The following is an 18,401-nucleotide window of genomic DNA, read 5'->3' on the forward strand; positions in this document are numbered from 1 at the left end:
GTTAAAGACATAGCCATGGTCCTCTGCCAATGTACGAAGGTAATTCATTCCAGATATTGCAGCCGCCCAAGAACATACGAAGGGACACAGACAAATAGTCCCAGAGCATAGAACGAGCCCAGTTGTTGCTGTTGCATGATGGAATCCAATCAATGCTATGCAGATGAAGTTGTTCTAGTTATAATTCATCGGAAGAAGCTATGTCAAAACAGCTAAAAATAATAAAGAAGCAATCTAAAAATGAATTTATGGGTTATGCCGGCGATCCAATCAAAGGAATTTAATGCACTGATAAGGAATCACAGGTAACGTAGTCATGAAACTGTTATGGGTTATGCCGGCGATCCAATTGACAACTGCATAATGTAAAGCAAGTCTTTTACCAGCAAACAGAAAAGAATGGAGAAACCAGAAGCCCTGTTTTTGCTAACTCTATTTGGTAGAAGCTACCGAGCAATATCTCAGGTGATTATTCCAAGACTTGAGATGTTCACCACTCAATATCAATTCTACAAAATCAGGGTTTTCCTACGAAATGTGAAAAAATACTGAAGAAATTCAAAAAAGAGAAAAATCTTGTGTCGAAGGCTAAGTAAAAGTAGATGAAATGTTTGTTTCTCTAAGCCAAATCTTGACTAATTCTAGCTGTAATTAATTAGTACAAAAATGGTCTCAGAAGACAGGGCATCCTAATCATTGAGACCCAAAGGGCTAATACAAGCACATCGAAGTTCGCCATCTAAAGCAGATGTGCAGCAGTCTTCAATTCTCCTATGTGCGTCTAGTAAAACTTAAAATAGCTTCTAGTGTCTGTAAACCACAGGAACTCCACAATTCACCGCCCATGAGTAAGAGAGGAGAAGCAATTTTCCATGTTTATACAGTAGGAATATACAAGAAAAAAAGTAAAACCCCATCAAGCGTGTATTGTAGTCTGTGTGATTAATTGAAAAAATGCTACGGTTTTGTAAGTCGGTGTCGACATCATTTTGCACCCTATCGTACTGGCCTTCCCTTGACCTCGGCTTGTGACGTAAGCAAGATCGTCCTTGAAGTCACTCGGCATAGGAATTGCACGAGGTTTATAGACGGCATGGAACACAAATTGGAACAGAGAACTAGTAACCTGTCATGGGGTAATTTTTTTTGCTATACGAATAAAATTGTGCGGTAGCCTAGTATTTTACTAGACTCAACCTTCTCTTATTAATCTCATTCGTGTTTGTCTAGTAACTAAGCAAGCAGAATAAGATAATCAAAATGCACAACAAGCTTTACAGGAACTCTTTCCCAACCTTTATTAATCTCGTACACAAAGGAAACTATACACAAATCCGTATGTGTGCTATGCACAAAGATTGCATGCTACACCAAGCTATCTCTAACTAGTGCTCTATATGTTCTTGCATGCCCCTACATGCTGAACATTCCCCACGCATAATGTTGCATGCCCATACATGCCGCCCCCTCAACTAAGAGCTACAACAAGTATTTATAGACAAACATTTACAAGGCACACCCCTCATTCCTACTTTTAAAGAAGTAGTGAGACACTATCTCACCCATGTTCACCCATGAACATAGTGGCCCTATTATCTAGCAAGTAGTGGGTAGTTTTCCCCCATGATCTCCCATGATCTTAGTGGGTTGAGAGCAGCCCCTGGTCAGCCCCCACGTCTTCAGCCCCCATGATCCCATGATCTTGGATATCCATAACTGCCACTAACCCACATTCTGCATGTCCACCTGGCAACCCCAACTGCCAGCTCTAGCTGCGTCCCCTGCTGGTCTCTCATATGCCTTGGACAGTTCTTCGTCCAAGTTTCAGATCGTGCCAAGTCGAACCAACGACTTGCACAAGCCGTTGCGTGCTGCCGAATTCGTATCTGCGTGCATGCTGCCAATTCCTGCGCTGCCGAATTTGTATTTGTGTGTAGGCTGCCAATGTTTGCGCAACCAAATTCCGCGACAGCCCCAGTTCTCGCCAGCCTATCCCCCTTACGAGTCTTGTTGTCTGGCTTGGACATTCCATCGTCCGACCCATGTTCGTCAATAATCTGCGCTGCCGATTTTCCTTTGACAAGCTTACAGCTGCACAAATCTACGCTGCCGATTTATGCCCCTGTTTGGCATGGCTGCCAGCACCCCTAGACACTGTTTTGGATAGCCTGCCGAAGTATGCGCCTCGTGCACATTTGACACTGTTACACCTATCCTGTATGGATGACCCAGACCACATAAAGAAGACCCAATAAAGAAAACAAAAATAATTAAATAAAAGAACGAATTATGTAAAGCTAATGAAATTACCGGATAAATGTGTAATTATGGAGAAGAGTGGGGCTTTCCGAAGAATTAGACATAAATTGTCGTTGGAGTTATCTGCAATGCCCTTAAAAAAAAAGGTTAGGTGACGAGGCGGTGAAAGTCAAACCTCTTGAGAGAGAGAGGGAGAGAGATTCAGCAAGTTTTTGTACTTGTTCCTAGAAAATTAGCATGACCAAATAACATGTTTCCACTACTTTAAATGGAGCTCATAGGGGTGTTCACGGTCCGGTTTTAACCCAAAAATACAACCAAACCGGAAAATAACATTCTTTATTAATACAACCCGGACCGAACCGAGAACCGGTTCAAACCGAACCGGTTTTGTTCGGTTCGTGTCGGTTTTTTAGCAAAAAAACCAGAAAAATCGGGCTGTTCTATGGTAACAGTGATAACCATTGTTCACTCGCTTCCCTTTCCCCTTTCAGATGATGTTAAGAAATATTAATAATCAAACTACATAATTTTGACACAATAAAATAACTCCTAGAAGCCCTTCTTGCCTCTGAGCTTACGATCTGTAGGGAGAGCTTGGATAACCATTGAAGCAAAATACTGCTTTTGGATAACCTCTGGGCTTACGATATGCTTTTGGGGGAAGGGGAAGGGGAAGAAGGTGGGGCGGCTGAGAAGGGGAAAGGGGGAAGGGGGAAGGGGAAGGCTGGGAAGGGGGTGGGGCGGCTGAGAATGGGAAAGGGAGAAAGGGGAAGGGGAAGGCTGGGAAGGGAAAGGGAAGGCTGGAAAGGGAGAGGGGAGGGGGGGTGGCGGCTGGAAATGAGTAAATTGATTTAGGGTTAGGGATGGATGTTTTTATACCTTTTTTTAAACCGGTCCGGTTTGATCCGGTTCATTCGGTTTAAGCTGTTTTAAACCGGAACTGAACCGGACCGGGTGATTTTTTTTATTTTTTAATCGGTTTATTCGGTTTTTTTTATCGGTTTGGTTTTTTCGGTTAATTTTTTCTCAATTTTTTCGGTTTAATCGGTTGGTCGGTTTTTTTGAACACCCTAAAAGCTCATATTAAATTTGGGTCAACTCTTCTTTGCAAGTTTGAAGCGGTAGCCCGTAAGAAGGTTTAAAAGGCCTGATGTTTTCTTTTTGTTTCCAGTAAAATATTTTATTTTATTTTTCAGTATTTTTTTTTTTATAAAATATTTTATAACCAACTTTAAAATTTAATTTATTTGTTAAAAAATATTTTTATTTGTAAAGTTTGATAAAATATTTTAATAATAATGATTCATTCACATCAATATAAACCATTATTAATGTATTCCGCCGTCGTAACCTCCACTTCTACCATCGTTGTCACCGCCCCATCATTACTTTACAGCCACTGCAACATTCACTATTTACAACCACTGCCATATTCGTTATTGTGACTGCTCTATTATCATCATTATTACAGTTAGTATTTCTGTCACTCTCACTAGTATTGGATTCACTCCTCCACCATTGTGTCAGTGTATCAAAACCTAAACGCGTTATCATTATCCATGTCACTATTTATTGACAATTTTTTTAAAAAAAAATCATGACTTACCATGGTTAATTACTAGGGATATACAGACAAATGATAAAAAGCAAGTTAGGAATTTTTATTTCTTAATTGTTGCAAAATTAGGAAATTCTAAAATAAAATATCCTAATTTTACACGACATTAATTTTAAAATAAACAAAGTAACAGGTAACAGCCAATAATCATAATTATGGAAAATAATGTTTTTTTTTAAAGAGAGAGAACCGATTTTATTGACCATTTTTATATATATACTCAGCCATCCTTTCATAATGAATCCCATCATGACCTAAACCATAAAAAAAATTCACTTAATAATTTGTTCATAATATTCCTTATGCGTTGCTATCCCAATTCGAGAGAAAATAACATGGACACGAGTAAAAAATAATAGAGTTTATTACAAGTTAAAAACTTTTAAATATTAAAAACATTATAATTATAGAAAGATATTCAGATTATTTAATTTTTATTCATCATGCTCTCATTTTCCAAAAAACTATTACAACTCTTTATATAACAAAACTATAAAACCCTTGTAATGCCATATAAGAAAAATAAAATAGAAAAACTATTTTTTTTTTCAAATAGAAAAAAGATTAAAAAAAAAAGTATAATAATATAGAATGGAAAATTAAAAAAATTAAATTAGGTAAGAAAAATATTTATTTTCTAAAAAAACAAATTCATTCACCAGTTTTCCCGGAATTGAGGGAACTCGTCATGGAATTCAAAACTTAGTCAGAAACTATCATCCACCATTAACATTCTGTTGTGTTAGACAACCTATTGTGGGTTCTGAAAACCTTTGCACAGGTCTTCCCATCATGAGTTCTTAATACAACATTTTTAAGCAAGGCGTCTCTTCAGGGATCCTAACATCAGGATTTTCAATAACAACTTATGCAAACAGAAATAACATATCAGTTTTTGAACGTTTTTTCTTTGAAGAGAACCTTTTCATTTCCTCTTTACATAAGCATGTCTTGTTTTGCGACTTCTTCTAACCATGATTATTTAACAACACACAATAACTAACCATTAAAAATTGTTAAGCTCTTGTATACATCTTCTACGACCCCCAATTAAAACCATTAGGAATTGTTAAACTATGATATCAACTGATGCAAATAAAAATAAAAAAATCACGAGATTTATTACAACTCAAAATCCTCAAAAATCAATAAAACCATAATTATAAAAAAAATACTCAAAATGCTTAATTTTAATTAATGCTAGTCTTACTTGCCAAAAACTATTATAACCATTTACATAGAAAAATTATAAAACCCTTATAATATTAAATAGAAAAAAACAAAACAGAAAAACTATTTTTAAAAATAAAAAATTCTGAAAAATATAATTATACAGAACAAGAAAAAAAAACACAGGAAAAAATAAAATTAATTAAAAAAATATTTATTTATTCATTTTTAAAAAAAAAACCCAAGGGGACACAACAAGACTTGTCTGCTGCATCATTGCAACTTCCCGGACTAAGAGCAACACTAACAGATAACAAAGCCCCCCAAAAAAAGATCAGGCAGTCCATCTTCAGCCACGTGGCCAGAAGATTCCAAATTCGATTTTAACTGTAATGGAGCAATCATTGCTTTGTCCATTAGCGATGATATAAACGAGATTCACTGCCTGAAATCAATCACATTTAAATTTTTAAAAAATGCTTCCACGCCTTAAAACAGGCAACAGGGCCCAAAGAATCAGATCTGGACCCGAACACAGAAATCAACGACAAATCATCCTAGACCTCATCATTAGCTTCGTATACCCCATCTTAGGCTACCATACCCGTCTCCCATCGTCATTTCCGCGTCTCGAAAATTGTCCGAATAATTAAAAAAAAAGAAACAAATAGAACGAACCCACGCCCTCACAGTGAGGCAAGCTTGAAACTTCAAGCTCTTTAAAACTCCCTCCCTTTTCCTCCCCCTCTCTATCTCAGTGAAAAACACATAACACCGTAAAAGGAAAGCCTGAAACCCTAGCTTTTTTTTCATTGCTTGCTATTGAAGAATCGAATTTGTGCTGATTTGATGAGTCTGTGAAATGTGCCTTTTGGAGAATGATTGATTTCAATTTAATAAAACCTAAAAATAGTGAGGATTTGTTTTTTTTTTTTTTTAATATAAAATGAAAAAATTCCGACGGTGGCACTGGATTTTGACACTCTCTGTGCTCTATTTAACTGTGCTGGCTCCCATCCTTATCGTTTCTGTAGGTAATTTTTTTTTTCACTTTTCTGTTTCTGTTTGTTAAACATTCAAAACACGTTGATAAGGAAATGGAATTTTACTGAGGATAAAAATTTACTTATCATTGAATCTCTTGTTAGTTTCACTGAAGATTTCTACATTAGTAGAATCATGGTTTTGATGTTGCTATAATTGGTGATTTGATTGACTTTTTTTCTTCTTTTTTTGTGGATTTGTTGTGGCAGGGCGGGAAGAATTGATTTCGGATTTGTCAAATTTGGTAAGAAGTTTCGCCTTTAACTTGATTTTCAGTTTTCATTCTGTTTGGTTGCTAAGAAAATTCTTTATGCTTGTGATGCAGATTTTTTGTAAAATAAAGTGATGTTTGATAATGTGAGAGTGATTGTTTTTTAAAGTAGTTTTTGTTTGGAAATACATTAAAATAATATTTTTTTATTTTTTAAAATTTATATTTACAAAAAAATTAATTTAAAAAAACAATCATTTTTTTTTTTGTAAAGTCAGCCGCACCACAAAAACAAATGGCTCCTAAGTTAGATACAAGCATGGTCGGCTGTTCTAAATGTCTATCAAATGTTCTGGTTTTGACTGCAGGGGTATCCAATTCAGAGATCCACAGATAAGAAGGTAAAGCAGATGAAAGATTATGTGTTTAGAGGGAAGACATACTTGAGCATGTGGCCACCAGGCAGTAACTATCGCTTAGTAAAAGAGTTGAGACCAGAGTTGTCAATTCCGTTCCGTTTCGGCCGGAATGCCCGGAACATCTCGTACCAGTTCAAAAAACGAAACAAAACGGAATAATTTTCACCTCGCTTAAAATCTCGGCCTGATCCGGATTTTCCGGTCAAATTCCGGCCGGAACGTTCCGGCCGGATTCAATGTGTTCCGTTTCGGGTTAAAGCCACCGAGTCAACTCAAAGTCAAAGACTCAAAACTGAACCCGGTTCATTTTCATTAACTACACAGTACACCCACCAACCCACGTATAAATGCTCTTTTTCTCTGAAGTCTAACTAAACTAAAAACCAAATCTCTAATTTCTCTTCCTCGCAGACTCAACTCTCAAATTCTCAACCAAAACAATTACAATCGGCATCTTGTCTTTCACGAACTCCCCCTCCAATCTTCCTTCTTCTCTGTTGCTGTCTTGCTCTTGCATACTGCACTGCTGCTCCTGCAACCTGACTTCCCAACCGAAGCCGCTCGATCGACAAAAAAGAGAAGGAGCCCCCCTGGAACCTGGCAAAGAATTATCAATGAATTTCGGAGAATTCTTAACCTCTCCGTAAAGATTATATCACACAGAACCAGAAGACTCATACCGGACTAATTGTGGCCATTCGCTCCTTCTCGAATAATTGTCTCTGCAGAGCTAAGGTGCAATCTTTTTTCTCTCTTTAAGTTCAAATGGGAAATGAAAAACGCATGAACTCAGTTCTATTACACTGCTGGAACGTTAATACCAAATGCCTTTCTCATAAATTTTGTATTTAATTTGGTCTTTCTTTGTATCTAATTTAATATTCTGAAATGGAAAACGCATGCAATCTTTTTCTTTGTATATAATCTTACTGTTGGGTTTGTAACTTTGTATTGTATTTATCATTTTATTGCTTCACGGGGCTTGGCTAGCTAGTTTGAAATTTGAAGCTTTATCTGAAATTGAATGTTGCTTTGATGTTTGATGATGATCTGTGCACAAGCGTATACAAATCAACTCACAGCTCTTTAAGTAAATGAAATTGATAAAATAGAGTTAATGATCTGTTTTATTTATACCGCAATCTGCATACATCAAGATTAAAGTTAAATAGAGCTAAGCCTAGATAAGAATATTACATTTAAAGGAATAAATTATACTGCATACGTCAAGATTAGAATTCAAAAAACAAAGAACAAAATAACCGGATTAATTGCTAGGTTGCTAAGTCTGGTAGTTAATAATATAAGTAACTTGATTGACAATGACCGGATTAATTATAAGGAAGGATACATAATTATTATATGAAACCGAAAGTATATATATGTTTGCTACTATGTTGTATTAATTTCTATGTAATTATTATATGTATATGTGTAAAATATAAGTAACTTGACCATAACCGGATTATATAGTTTTTTTTAGAATTGTAATATCCAACCATAAATTCTAATTGTGAAACCAAATGTACCAAACCATAATTAATTATAAGGAAGGATACATATTTATTATATGAAATCGAATGTATCAAATAATAAATTTAAAGTGTGAACTGTGAACTGTGAAGCCAACTGTAATAGCTGAAATTAATTATGTTTTATTTTTTTTCAGATCAAATTACATGGCTGAAAACTCATCAAGTGGTGCTTCTTCTATGGCTTCAGCTCCAGTAAGATCAGATGATCCAGTATGGGCTCATGGGCAAGTGGTTGTTGGTGCAAAGAACTCAAGTATATGTGTTCATTGTAGCAAAAGGATCAATGGTGGTGGTATTACTTGTCTGAAGTATCACCTTGCTGGTATTAAGGGCCAAGTTGAAGCTTGTAAAAAGGTTCCTCCAGATGTGAAATGGCAAATGAAGCAGTTGATAGAGGACTTAACAATGGAGAAAGATAAAAGAAAGAGACTTAGAATTGATATTGGAAATTTTCAATCACTTTCCAATGATGAAGTCGAAGAGGGTGGTAGTGCAAATCCTACTTTAAGTGATATCGGTTCAAAAGCAAATAAGAGATTGACAATGCAAGGCACAAGTGCAAATAGAAAAAAGATGACTTCATTCGTTCCACGAACTACCCCAAGTTCACAACCTAGCATTAAAAGTGCAATGGCTTCTAAAGAGAAGGAACATAATGCAAGGAAGGTCATGGCAAGATGGTGGTATGATGTTAATGTACCATTTAATGGTGCTAAATCATATTATTATCAACCAATGATAGACGTCATAACATCAATGGGACCTGGTTTTAAAGGACCATCATATCATGATTTAAGGGGACCACTTTTGAAAGATGTAGTTCATGATGTCCATGAATACCTCTTTGAAATCAAGGCTGATTGGAAACTTTATGGATGCTCCATTATGACAGATGGGTGGTCAAATAGAAGGAATGTACCAATTGTGAATTTTCTTGCTTATTCTCCAAGAGGTACCATATTCTTGAAGTCAGTTGACACTTCGGGTCTTCGAAAAGATAAAAAGACATTGCTTGAAATGTTTGATGAAGTTGTCAAAGAAGTGGGGCAAGAAAATATTGTCCAATTTGTTAGTGATAATGAGGCTGCATTCAAGGCTACTGGGAAGGCTTTACAACAAAGGTATGACACTTTCTTTTGGTCTCTTTGTGCTGCCCATTGCATTGATTTGATGTTAGAAAATATTTCTGATCCAAGATATTTTCCGATGATTGATGAAACCATTAAGAAGGCAAGAAACATAACCAAATTTATATATAATCATGCATAGGTTTTAGCTTTGATGAGGAAAAACTTTACTAATGGAAATGATCTATGTCGTCCTGGCATTACAAGGTTTGCTACCCATTTTTTAAGCATCCAATGTTTACTTAAGTTTAAGAAAGAGCTTCGACAAATGTTTACTTGCATGAAATGGGTAGAATCAAGTCATGGTAAAAGTAAAGTTGGAAAGGAAATAACTGCCATAATTTTACAAGACAAAGACTTTTGGCCTCGATGTGAACATATAGTCAAAGTTAGTGAGCCTTTAGTGCGAGTTCTTCGGTTAGCAGATAGTGAAGAAAAACCATCAATGGGTTATTTATATGAGGCAATGGATAAAGCAAAAGAAGCCATCAAGACAAGGTTGAAAAATAGAGTATCTCAGTATGAACCATATATTCAAGTAATTGATGCTAGATGGGATAAGCAACTTTATAGTCCATTACATGCAGCAGGTTGTTTTTTTAATCCTGGAATCTATTTTAGGCCTTCTTTTTCAAAACAAAAAGAGGTTACTCGAGGTTTGCTTAGCACAATTACTAGATTGGTCCCTGATTGTGACACTCAAGATGTAATTAGTGGCCAACTTGAGGAGTATAAGAAAGCAACTGGTGATTTTGGCATGCCCCTAGCTATTCGTCAAAGAGAAAAGTTAAATCTAGGTAATAACATTTTGTTTTTTAAATATAATATTGTTTTGTATTTATAATATCTGATTTATTAAACTTTTGTCTTATCTAGTTGCATGGTGGGAGCAATTTGGCAATGATACTCAAGAACTTCAAAAGTTTGCAATTCGAATTCTTAGTCAATGTTGTAGTGCAACTGAGTGTGAAAGAAATTGGAGTATATTTGAATTCATTCATTCTAAAAGGCGCAATAGGCTAGAGCACAAGAGATTGAGTGATCTAGTATTTGTTCGTTATAATTTGAGGATTTAACAGAGGTACAATATTGATACTATCATATTAATAATAATATTGAAAATGATTATTACTATTTTCATTAACAATGATATTAATTATTTAAAATTAAATTTATCACTAATATATATGTGATTTATATTCATGTTGTTTTTTGTAGGAATTTGAGCAAAACAATGGATGCTTTAGATCCCATTAGCCTCGATAATATTGATCTATTGAATGAATGGATTTGTGAAGAACCTAGCCTTCTTAATGGAGATGATATAAGTTGGGAGACTATAGAAGCACCTTTGTCTACTTTGACTTTAGAGGATGAAGAGACATGTTTTGATGAAGAGAATGAGCTTGGTGGAAATGATCAACTATTGGAATGTCTAGTTGATGACTTTCCCTACATACCACCACAAGATCAAGATCCTTATTTCTATGTTAATGATGGAGATGATGTTTGATTTATGTTTCTTTTGTGTTAAAACATTTTACTTTCATAATATTTTGGTATTTTGTTTAAGTTGAATTACTTTAAGACTTTAAGTTAAAGTTCTATTTAATCTTGACTATTTAGAAGTATTTTAAATTTTAAAATTATGTTTGCTTGACATTGTGTTTGTACTTTGTAATGTATAATTTATAATTAATTTATTTTGAATATATATATAGATGAACAGTACAATCCCGAAACGGCACGCCGAAACGCTCTGAAATCAAAACATTCCGTTCCAATTGAAAAAACAAAATACCTGCCGAAACGGTATTGACAACCTTGGTTGAGACCCCGAATAAAATAATCAGAAGGAGCTGTTAGTTCATCCAACAAGGACTCAGATTTATCGAGGTATCACATCATCGTTATACTTTGTATTTTGATGTTGATTTTTTCAGTATGCAGGGCGTTAATTTAAAGTTAACAAGGAATTCTAGAATGTGGTTCAGCAAATAAAATCTGATGATTGCTTGTACATATTGTAGAAATTAAATGATATGTGTGTGTGTGTGTGTTGGATAAGAACTGAATAGGTTTAAAATCCGAACATTAATACATTTACAGTGCACTTCAGAAAATGAGATCCTTGGAGGTTATGTTGTCAAAAGTCAGTCGTGTTTTCCCGGACTGCTCTGTCATGGCTTCGAAGCTCCGCGCCATGACTTACAATGCTGAAGAAGAGGTTCGAGCACAGAAGAATCAAGCAACATATCTTGTTCAGATTGCAGGAAGGACTACACCGAAAGGCCTACACTGCCTTTCTATGCGGTTGACTGCTGAATATTTTGCCTTGCCAGCTGAGGAAAGACAGCTCCCTAACCAACAAAGAGTGCAGGATCCAGATCTCTATCACTATGCTGTTTTCACTGGCAATGTTCTGTCCTGTGCAGTGGTTGTCAATTCTACTGTGTCCTCTGCCATGGTAAACTGCATCTGCCTTTTTTAATTGTTTTTTAGCTTGTGTATACAGATTTCACTTCAGGCTTCTGATGAGGCTGTTATAACTTGCGTAGTTACAGAGAAAAAGTTATTTGGAATAAATATAAGCGGCAATTAAATCATCTCCAGCAAGTGGACTGGCTCCCATTAGTGGTTCCTATGTTAAGAGTCTCAAGACTGACACCTTTTCTCTTTCCAAGAGAGAAAAAATTTGTGCCTGCAATCACACTAGTATCATATTTGCCAGAATATTATACAACCTGTCCAAGTCGAAACAATATTTTTTGTATGTCCTAGCAAATCATGTGATCATTGCGCCGTCGAGAAAATTTTATTGAAAGGGAAAAGAAAGTTAAGCGAGGCGAACCTAAGTGGCAGACCTTGGAGGTTTGTGAAAAAAAAACTCCTAAAAGATGCAATAGCATTGCATTGCCATGGAACACATAAGCTGACTTTGTAACAACATGCTTTCTTCCCTTTTTTTATTGTGGAGTACGCTTGAAATTGGGTGAAATTTCTATATGGTTCAAGAAGCTAGCTGTGAAAATCAACATCTTAATGTTCTATTTCCTGCTTCTATTTTTCTTGCTTTATGTGACTCTCTAGTTGTAGCCTTTCTACTACTTTTTTGGAATATGCCAGTCTTATTCTTGGCCTTGTACCATCAGAAATCATTAACTATGGCAGGAATCTGGTACTGATGTCATTCTCCGTGCAAGTGATTATTGGCTTAGATACCCGCGGAAAAAGCTTTTCAAATTGAATATTGTGCCATGGCTAACTTTGAGTTGAGGTGTGCAACAAAGCTGATGTTTTTTATTGCTTTGACTTCTGACAGGAGCCAGAAAAATTGTTTTTCAAAACTGTGACTGATAATTCTGCTCTGAACCATCTTCGTTTCTATCTACCAGATGTTTCCCACAGCTGAATAAGATTTTGCTATTTGACCATGATATGGTAGTGCAAAAGGATCTAGCTGATCTTGGGAGTCTTAATATGAATAAAAAAGTAATTGGAGCAGTGGACACTTGCCGTGAAGGTGAAGCTTCATTTCGCCGGATGGATATGTTCATCAATTTCTCGGATCCATTTGTGATTAAGAGGTTTGATGTCAAGACATGCACATGGGCATTTGGAATGAATTTGTTTGATCTGCAAGAGTGGAAGAGACATAATTTAACAGCTCTCTACAATAAATACTTGCAACTGGTATGTGAACGTCGCTTGTTCACATTTGCTTGTGCTTTCACCACGCTGACATGCTTTCTGGATTTATGTTATCTCTGCTGTTCTGGAAAACATGTTTGCTGATTTAGCAATGTTCATCTTCATAAGATACTCACTCCACTCTCGATTTTTCCATGTTTTGATTAATGTGCTCTTAATGTCACATATATAGATCATTTACGAGCATTAGCATGTATTAACCTCTCATGGGTAGCTCAGTTGGTAAGACTGGGAGTTCCCTGGTCTGATGGCATAAACTTGGTCTCGGCTATCAGGGGGGTGTTGGACAGGACGAGATTGCGCAGGCAGCGGTATTACGCTATGATGGAGTCATGAAACCATGGCTGGAAATTGGTATTGCGAATTTGGGAGGTACAAGAGTTACTGGACCAAACGTATCAACTATGACCATCCTTACTTAAAACAGTGCAATATCCAGGAATAACTGAAAGCAGGTTATGACACTTGACATATAAACTAGTTTTTTTCTACTTCACATCAGAAAATGCCCCCATGTATCTCGACATCAATCACCGTGATTGAATCACGTCCCTACCAGCCAAAAGTGAGTCCCACAGTTTTTACCGGCAATAACGAATGGAACTTGAAGCCGGTTCGATGATCTCAGCTATGGAAAGATGCGGCTCTATGTCACTGACTCGCTGCTTTATAATTACTTGGCCTCATAATTGGATTATGTCGCACGTGGAAGAAGGTGGTTGGACTCCTACGGATAGCGGATATCAAATGCGGGGCTGCCTACCTATCCATGTTATGTGGTGCGCTGTACACACTTTATTTGGATACATAATTATTAATTTGTAAAATCTTGCGGTACCCTTCGCTTCTTCTTCTTTGGTATCCTTTGTAGTTGCACTCAGCCGTGGAGCGAGTTTCTTCCAAATTGAAGAAATATGGCCACCATCACTGCTAGTACCGCTACATCATCAATCGTTCGTGCAGCCCTTGCACACAGGCCGTCTGTAGGAGTCTCTTCCTCACATGTTCTTGGTAAGACCATCAGCTTCCTATCATGAATCTAATCGTGGAATGAAATTATTGTCATTTGTATCTTGTTTTCAGTAATTTCTCATTACATTGTCGAGCTCTTCTTATCAAAGTAGATACTGCATCTTTCTCAACAAAAAAACATGGATCTAATGACTGTAATAAGTGGATAGGGTGAAGAATATGTTGACTTGATCAGAGTTATCGTCATTTGACTGGGCATTCTATTCTGTTCAGTATCCTGCTTTATTCAACTTCATTAATGGATCCAGGCTTGCCCGCAATAGCAAAGAAGGGAAAAGTGAGCTGCTCCATGGAGGGAAAGCCTACTGTGGAGGAGGAAAAAAGCAAGGGAATGAGTGCATCATTGATGGCAGCTGTGTGTGCTGCAACCATATCAAGTCCAGCCTTGGCCCTGGTGGATGAGAGAATGTCCACCGAAGGAACAGGACTTCCCTTTGGTTTGAGCAACAACCTTCTTGTTTGGATCCTGTTGGGTGTGTTTGCTTTCATCTGGTCTCTCTACTTTGTCTACACATCCTCCCTCGACGAGGATGAGGACTCAGGAATGTCCCTCTAAAGCCAAACTCATTTCAGTGTTGACAAGGAATGTAAAAATCTTGCAAAGAATTTGGCTTTTTTTTCCCCTACCTTGTAGCAAAACTTTCTTAAATTTATCTGTGCAATTTATGTATTGTCTTGCTTCCCAACTCCTCTTCTCTCTTGTTTGACTCTCATAAGTTGCTTTTGTTTGATGGATAGAAAAGAGTAAAGAGTGCAGCTAGGATTAGTGACGAACAGGGTAGCCATGAAACTGCACATCAAGCTGATAACGGTGAAGAATGTTTCAAGATACAAAAAGGTACTATGGGAGCATACTCCTTTCACATCCAAATAATATGATACCCTAAGAAAATAAACAAATAAATAATCAAATTACCCGTAAACCACACCTAATCTTCGGCTTTTGTTGTTTGGAAATCTGGACACCAATCTGCCATCGTCTTTTGTTCTTGGAGGAGAAATTAGCCCGACTTCGTGGGGGATATGAATGGCCTTTCCAATGCATTCAAGCAAACATGTCATGCAGCCTCCAGACCATGTTCCGACTTGTCTCAGGCAACATTATGCAGCCTAAGGGTGAGCAATATATTTCACATATTTAGAATATAGAATAATTCCATTTACCGTTAACAGAGGCTGCAGTTTGTCCCCAGAAATTCAACAGTCAAACCACTTAGAATTTTAAGAACAAAGAAGAGAGCAGCACATAAAGGTCATAAGCAACTATCTCGAGAAACATTTTGCAACACATTATCTGTAAAACAATCAAGGCATCTCTTTGTACAGCAATTATTTACCTGGTCAGTGAGATGCTATTATGCTTAACAAGCAACTAAAGTAGTTTCCGACTTTGTGCCACAAATCAATTAATCAGATCACAATTTCCCGTGTTAGGTGCCCAAAGGAATCAGGTTTTACAGTCTATTGACTTCTCTCTGTACAAACTATAAAGGGAACCAGGCATTAACTTGCTTCTATAGAAACTGCATTTTGAATAACTTGGTTAGTCTGAATCTTGAAGTAACAAATCAACACATGAATGAAAATGTTAGAAGCAAGGAGAAAAAAGAAGAAGCCATATCCTTCATTTATTTATTAATTTTTTCAGTTTCCATTAAGTTAATACGATCTCTTTTCTCTTTCTCCATTAGTTCATCATATCAATTCTAGAAATTGATAGACCTGATTACTAAATCTGCATTACGCTGGTCGTTGTACTATCTGCAGATGAATTTAATTCCACATTACATTTACAATCAAGAAAGTAAGATTGATGTAGAAAAACCAGCAATCCGAAAAAAAACCAAGTTTGAAGATGACAACAAAGTGAGGCTTACCCGCCATTTTGAAACATCTGGAGGCTTTCCTGTTAGACAACATAGAATTAAAATCACAAGACTTTCTTTCCTTTCCCTAGTAGAACTGTAGGAGCAGTAACCAGTAAAAACAGAAAATGAGCCCATGCCTTTTGAAATGTGTCTCTTTAAAACTATCTGCCTTTCTGTATCAATGTCCACATCAATAAACCTTCAAAAAAAAAAAAAAACAGAAGAGATAAAAGTGGCTTGCTGTGAAGATGGGGCACATTTCCAAGATGGTGCAAGCAATTCACCCAACCTCAAAACATTCAAGTTAAAGTTATCATCTGCTCGTAACAGTCTATACAATTCTATCCTATAGGAAAATCTTGTGTGTTGAAAGGGGAGTTGAAAAGATGTGGAAAAAGGTTAGTAATCGGACGTTTTCATTAAGTGTATGACCTGTAAGAATTAAGTGCCAATTGCTCACGTATGGTTTCATAAATTAGCAAAGCAAGGGAAACAGCAATTACTAATCCCAACAGCAGCACGAACCCAAGATGATGTTAACTGAATTGGACTGCAGGTTTGCAACACATTGTGATCTAAAGACTATGTTGCATCCCAACAGTGTGTATCGTTATATATCTAACTTCCAGACTTAATCTTCATTTTCTTGTACTTTTGATTCCATATTCTGGCATGGACAGCATCATGAGAGGATAATCCAATGTAAAGATACAAGGTTCAAAGTCACCCTGAAATTCTGTCTCATGCCAAGAGAGGACATTCATAAAACAGATTTTGAAACACTGATTTGAACCACGTGAGAAAAGCTCTCGGAAGCAGAACTTAAGAGTGTAAAGTTGCCCTTAAGCATGATACAGCTCTTAACATTATTGCGACATGTCAGCCCTGTCAGACGTATAAAAACTAGGGAAAATAACACTTATGAAAAAAATCTGACATGAATACTCAGCATATATATCTGCTCCACGACAAAAAAGAGAAGGAAAATAGCCTAGCAAGAACATAACGCTTACCATTTCTTATCAAACATTGAAGACACGTCCTGGCCTAGCAAGAACATAACACGTACCACTTCTCATCAAACATTGAAGACACATCCTTCCAAGCCCCATCTTCCAACAATATATAATTTCCTTCAGCTATGACCACTTTATATGCCTGCAACGAGCATGAAAATAGGATTTATAGGCATGTTTAACCTTCCATTAAAAAAAACAGCTTCCACTGAAAAAAAATTGTGCATGTTAATAAAGTATACGATCTGAAGGCTCACAAAGATATCCATCTTCTTCTGGATCTCCAACACCATGATCCAAGATGGTGCATAAACTGATCACTGAAAAATTTATCATTAATCAGAAACGCGTACCATTTCCAGATATGGTATTCTCTACTAACCATTTCCGGATGCGTTAAACCAGGTTCACAACACCAATGGTCACTCACCTCTTTCCTCAACTTCTCCAGACATCTAGGCAATAGGGTTGGGGCAAATGTCCATGAAGCTGATTCACCCACAAAAGAATCAAAACTTGAATGCTGGGTTTAGATGTGAAAAAATAAAATCAAGCTCGACTCCCCTTCTGGCATGGGCTTCCCCAGTAAGCTATAATGCAAGAGTGATAGCTGACACTGAGATACATCTGAAAAAGTTTCAAAAACAAAAGCAAACGACCATGAAGCAAGCTTAGCCTCCATTGCATCAAGCTCGGAACAACATAGACGGAACCCATCCATGGAACTACAAAAGTACAAATGATAAAGAAGCAAAAATAAATATAAATCATTCCTAATAATTTACAATAAATTTTATTGTTTGTTCACTTAAAATTCAATCACAATATCAATTAAAAACTAGCTTCATGACCATGAATACACATACGCAGCCACAACATTAGGAATCTCTCTCTTTTGACTGCCCAAAATCTGATACCACAGATAATAAAAATACAAATTAACATTATTAAATCATGATTTTTTTAAACTTTTCAGCAAAAATGTTAAAAAACACAGAAGAGAATAACAATAAAATATATCACAGAAGTAGAGAGCAGATAGAAATCGAACGCAGGAAGACCGATTCTGAAAAGAAACGGATCAGCAGCTCTTTTTTCATGATTGCAACAAGGAGGAGACAAAGTGAGAGACCTGTCGAGGAACACGGATAGCTGGTCGAGGTTGTCGATAATGAAGAGACCTCAATAACTGCCACATGTCGCAAAACTGAACACGGATGATTGATAATATTGGAGTATAGAGTGAAGAAAACTACTCTGGTTTCTCAATGTTCCTGCTGCTCTGTCCCGCCGATAATAAGAAAGAACACGAGCGGTGAGCAATAGAGCCGTACACGTGTCCATTGCTCATTGGTTAAAAAAATTGGTCCTTTTCCTTTTATTATATT

The 18,401-nt window shown here is 36.6% G+C and overlaps 3 protein-coding genes across 6 annotated transcripts; 2 read left to right on the forward strand and 1 right to left on the reverse strand.

Annotated features, from left to right (window-relative positions):
- Positions 1–5,699: 5,699 nt before the first annotated feature.
- LOC18096140 (uncharacterized) lies at positions 5,700–6,883 on the forward strand. Its single transcript, XM_052450878.1, has 3 exons — positions 5,700–6,084; positions 6,304–6,338; positions 6,674–6,883. Exons 1-3 carry the CDS (start codon positions 5,997–5,999, stop codon positions 6,881–6,883), a joined length of 333 nt encoding a protein of 110 aa, XP_052306838.1. The 5' UTR covers positions 5,700–5,996.
- A 6,988-nt stretch (positions 6,884–13,871) lies between these two features.
- Positions 13,872–14,815, forward strand: LOC7479997 (photosystem II reaction center W protein, chloroplastic). Its single transcript, XM_002300765.4, has 2 exons — positions 13,872–14,108; positions 14,378–14,815. Exons 1-2 carry the CDS (start codon positions 14,012–14,014, stop codon positions 14,683–14,685), a joined length of 405 nt encoding a protein of 134 aa, XP_002300801.3. The 5' UTR covers positions 13,872–14,011; the 3' UTR covers positions 14,686–14,815.
- A 77-nt stretch (positions 14,816–14,892) lies between these two features.
- On the reverse strand, positions 14,893–18,320 carry LOC112326495 (ATP-dependent kinase-like protein notR'). 4 transcript variants are annotated; one of them, XR_008058427.1, is made up of 6 exons: positions 17,880–18,320; positions 17,444–17,738; positions 17,271–17,333; positions 17,011–17,155; positions 15,467–16,196; positions 14,893–15,239 (listed from the first exon to the last, which is right to left on the reverse strand). XR_008058427.1 is itself a non-coding variant. In XM_052450220.1 (6 exons), the coding sequence occupies exons 2-6, from the start codon at positions 17,466–17,468 to the stop codon at positions 15,231–15,233; spliced, it is 387 nt and encodes a 128-aa protein (XP_052306180.1). In that variant the 5' UTR covers positions 17,469–17,738; positions 17,880–18,017; the 3' UTR covers positions 14,893–15,230. The 4 variants fall into 4 exon arrangements, 1 of the variants encoding a protein (XP_052306180.1); XR_008058426.1 differs by having other exon boundaries at positions 14,893–14,919; positions 15,046–16,196; positions 17,880–18,314; XM_052450220.1 differs by having other exon boundaries at positions 16,007–16,196; positions 17,067–17,154; positions 17,259–17,333; positions 17,880–18,017.
- Positions 18,321–18,401: the final 81 nt, after the last annotated feature.

Source organism: Populus trichocarpa, chromosome 2 (assembly GCF_000002775.5).
Source record: "Populus trichocarpa isolate Nisqually-1 chromosome 2, P.trichocarpa_v4.1, whole genome shotgun sequence".
Classification (NCBI taxonomy): domain Eukaryota; kingdom Viridiplantae; phylum Streptophyta; class Magnoliopsida; order Malpighiales; family Salicaceae; genus Populus; species Populus trichocarpa.

Coding starts and splice junctions, on each gene's coding strand:
- LOC18096140 (XM_052450878.1), top strand. CDS start 5,997: ATGAAAAAATTCCGACGGTGGCACTGGATTTTGACACTCTCTGTGCTC. Junction 6,085..6,303: donor CATCCTTATCGTTTCTGTAG/GTAATTTTTTTT, acceptor TTGTTGTGGCAG/GGCGGGAAGAATTGATTTCG. Junction 6,339..6,673: donor TTTCGGATTTGTCAAATTTG/GTAAGAAGTTTC, acceptor TTTTGACTGCAG/GGGTATCCAATTCAGAGATC.
- LOC7479997 (XM_002300765.4), top strand. CDS start 14,012: ATGGCCACCATCACTGCTAGTACCGCTACATCATCAATCGTTCGTGCA. Junction 14,109..14,377: donor CTCTTCCTCACATGTTCTTG/GTAAGACCATCA, acceptor TAATGGATCCAG/GCTTGCCCGCAATAGCAAAG.
- LOC112326495 (XM_052450220.1), bottom strand. CDS start 17,468: ATGTCTGGAGAAGTTGAGGAAAGAG. Junction 17,155..17,258: donor ATATCTTTGTGAGCCTTCAG/ATCGTATACTTT, acceptor GCTCGTTGCAGG/CATATAAAGTGGTCATAGCT. Junction 16,197..17,066: donor TCAATGTTTGATGAGAAGTG/GTACGTGTTATG, acceptor TTTTTTTTGAAG/GTTTATTGATGTGGACATTG.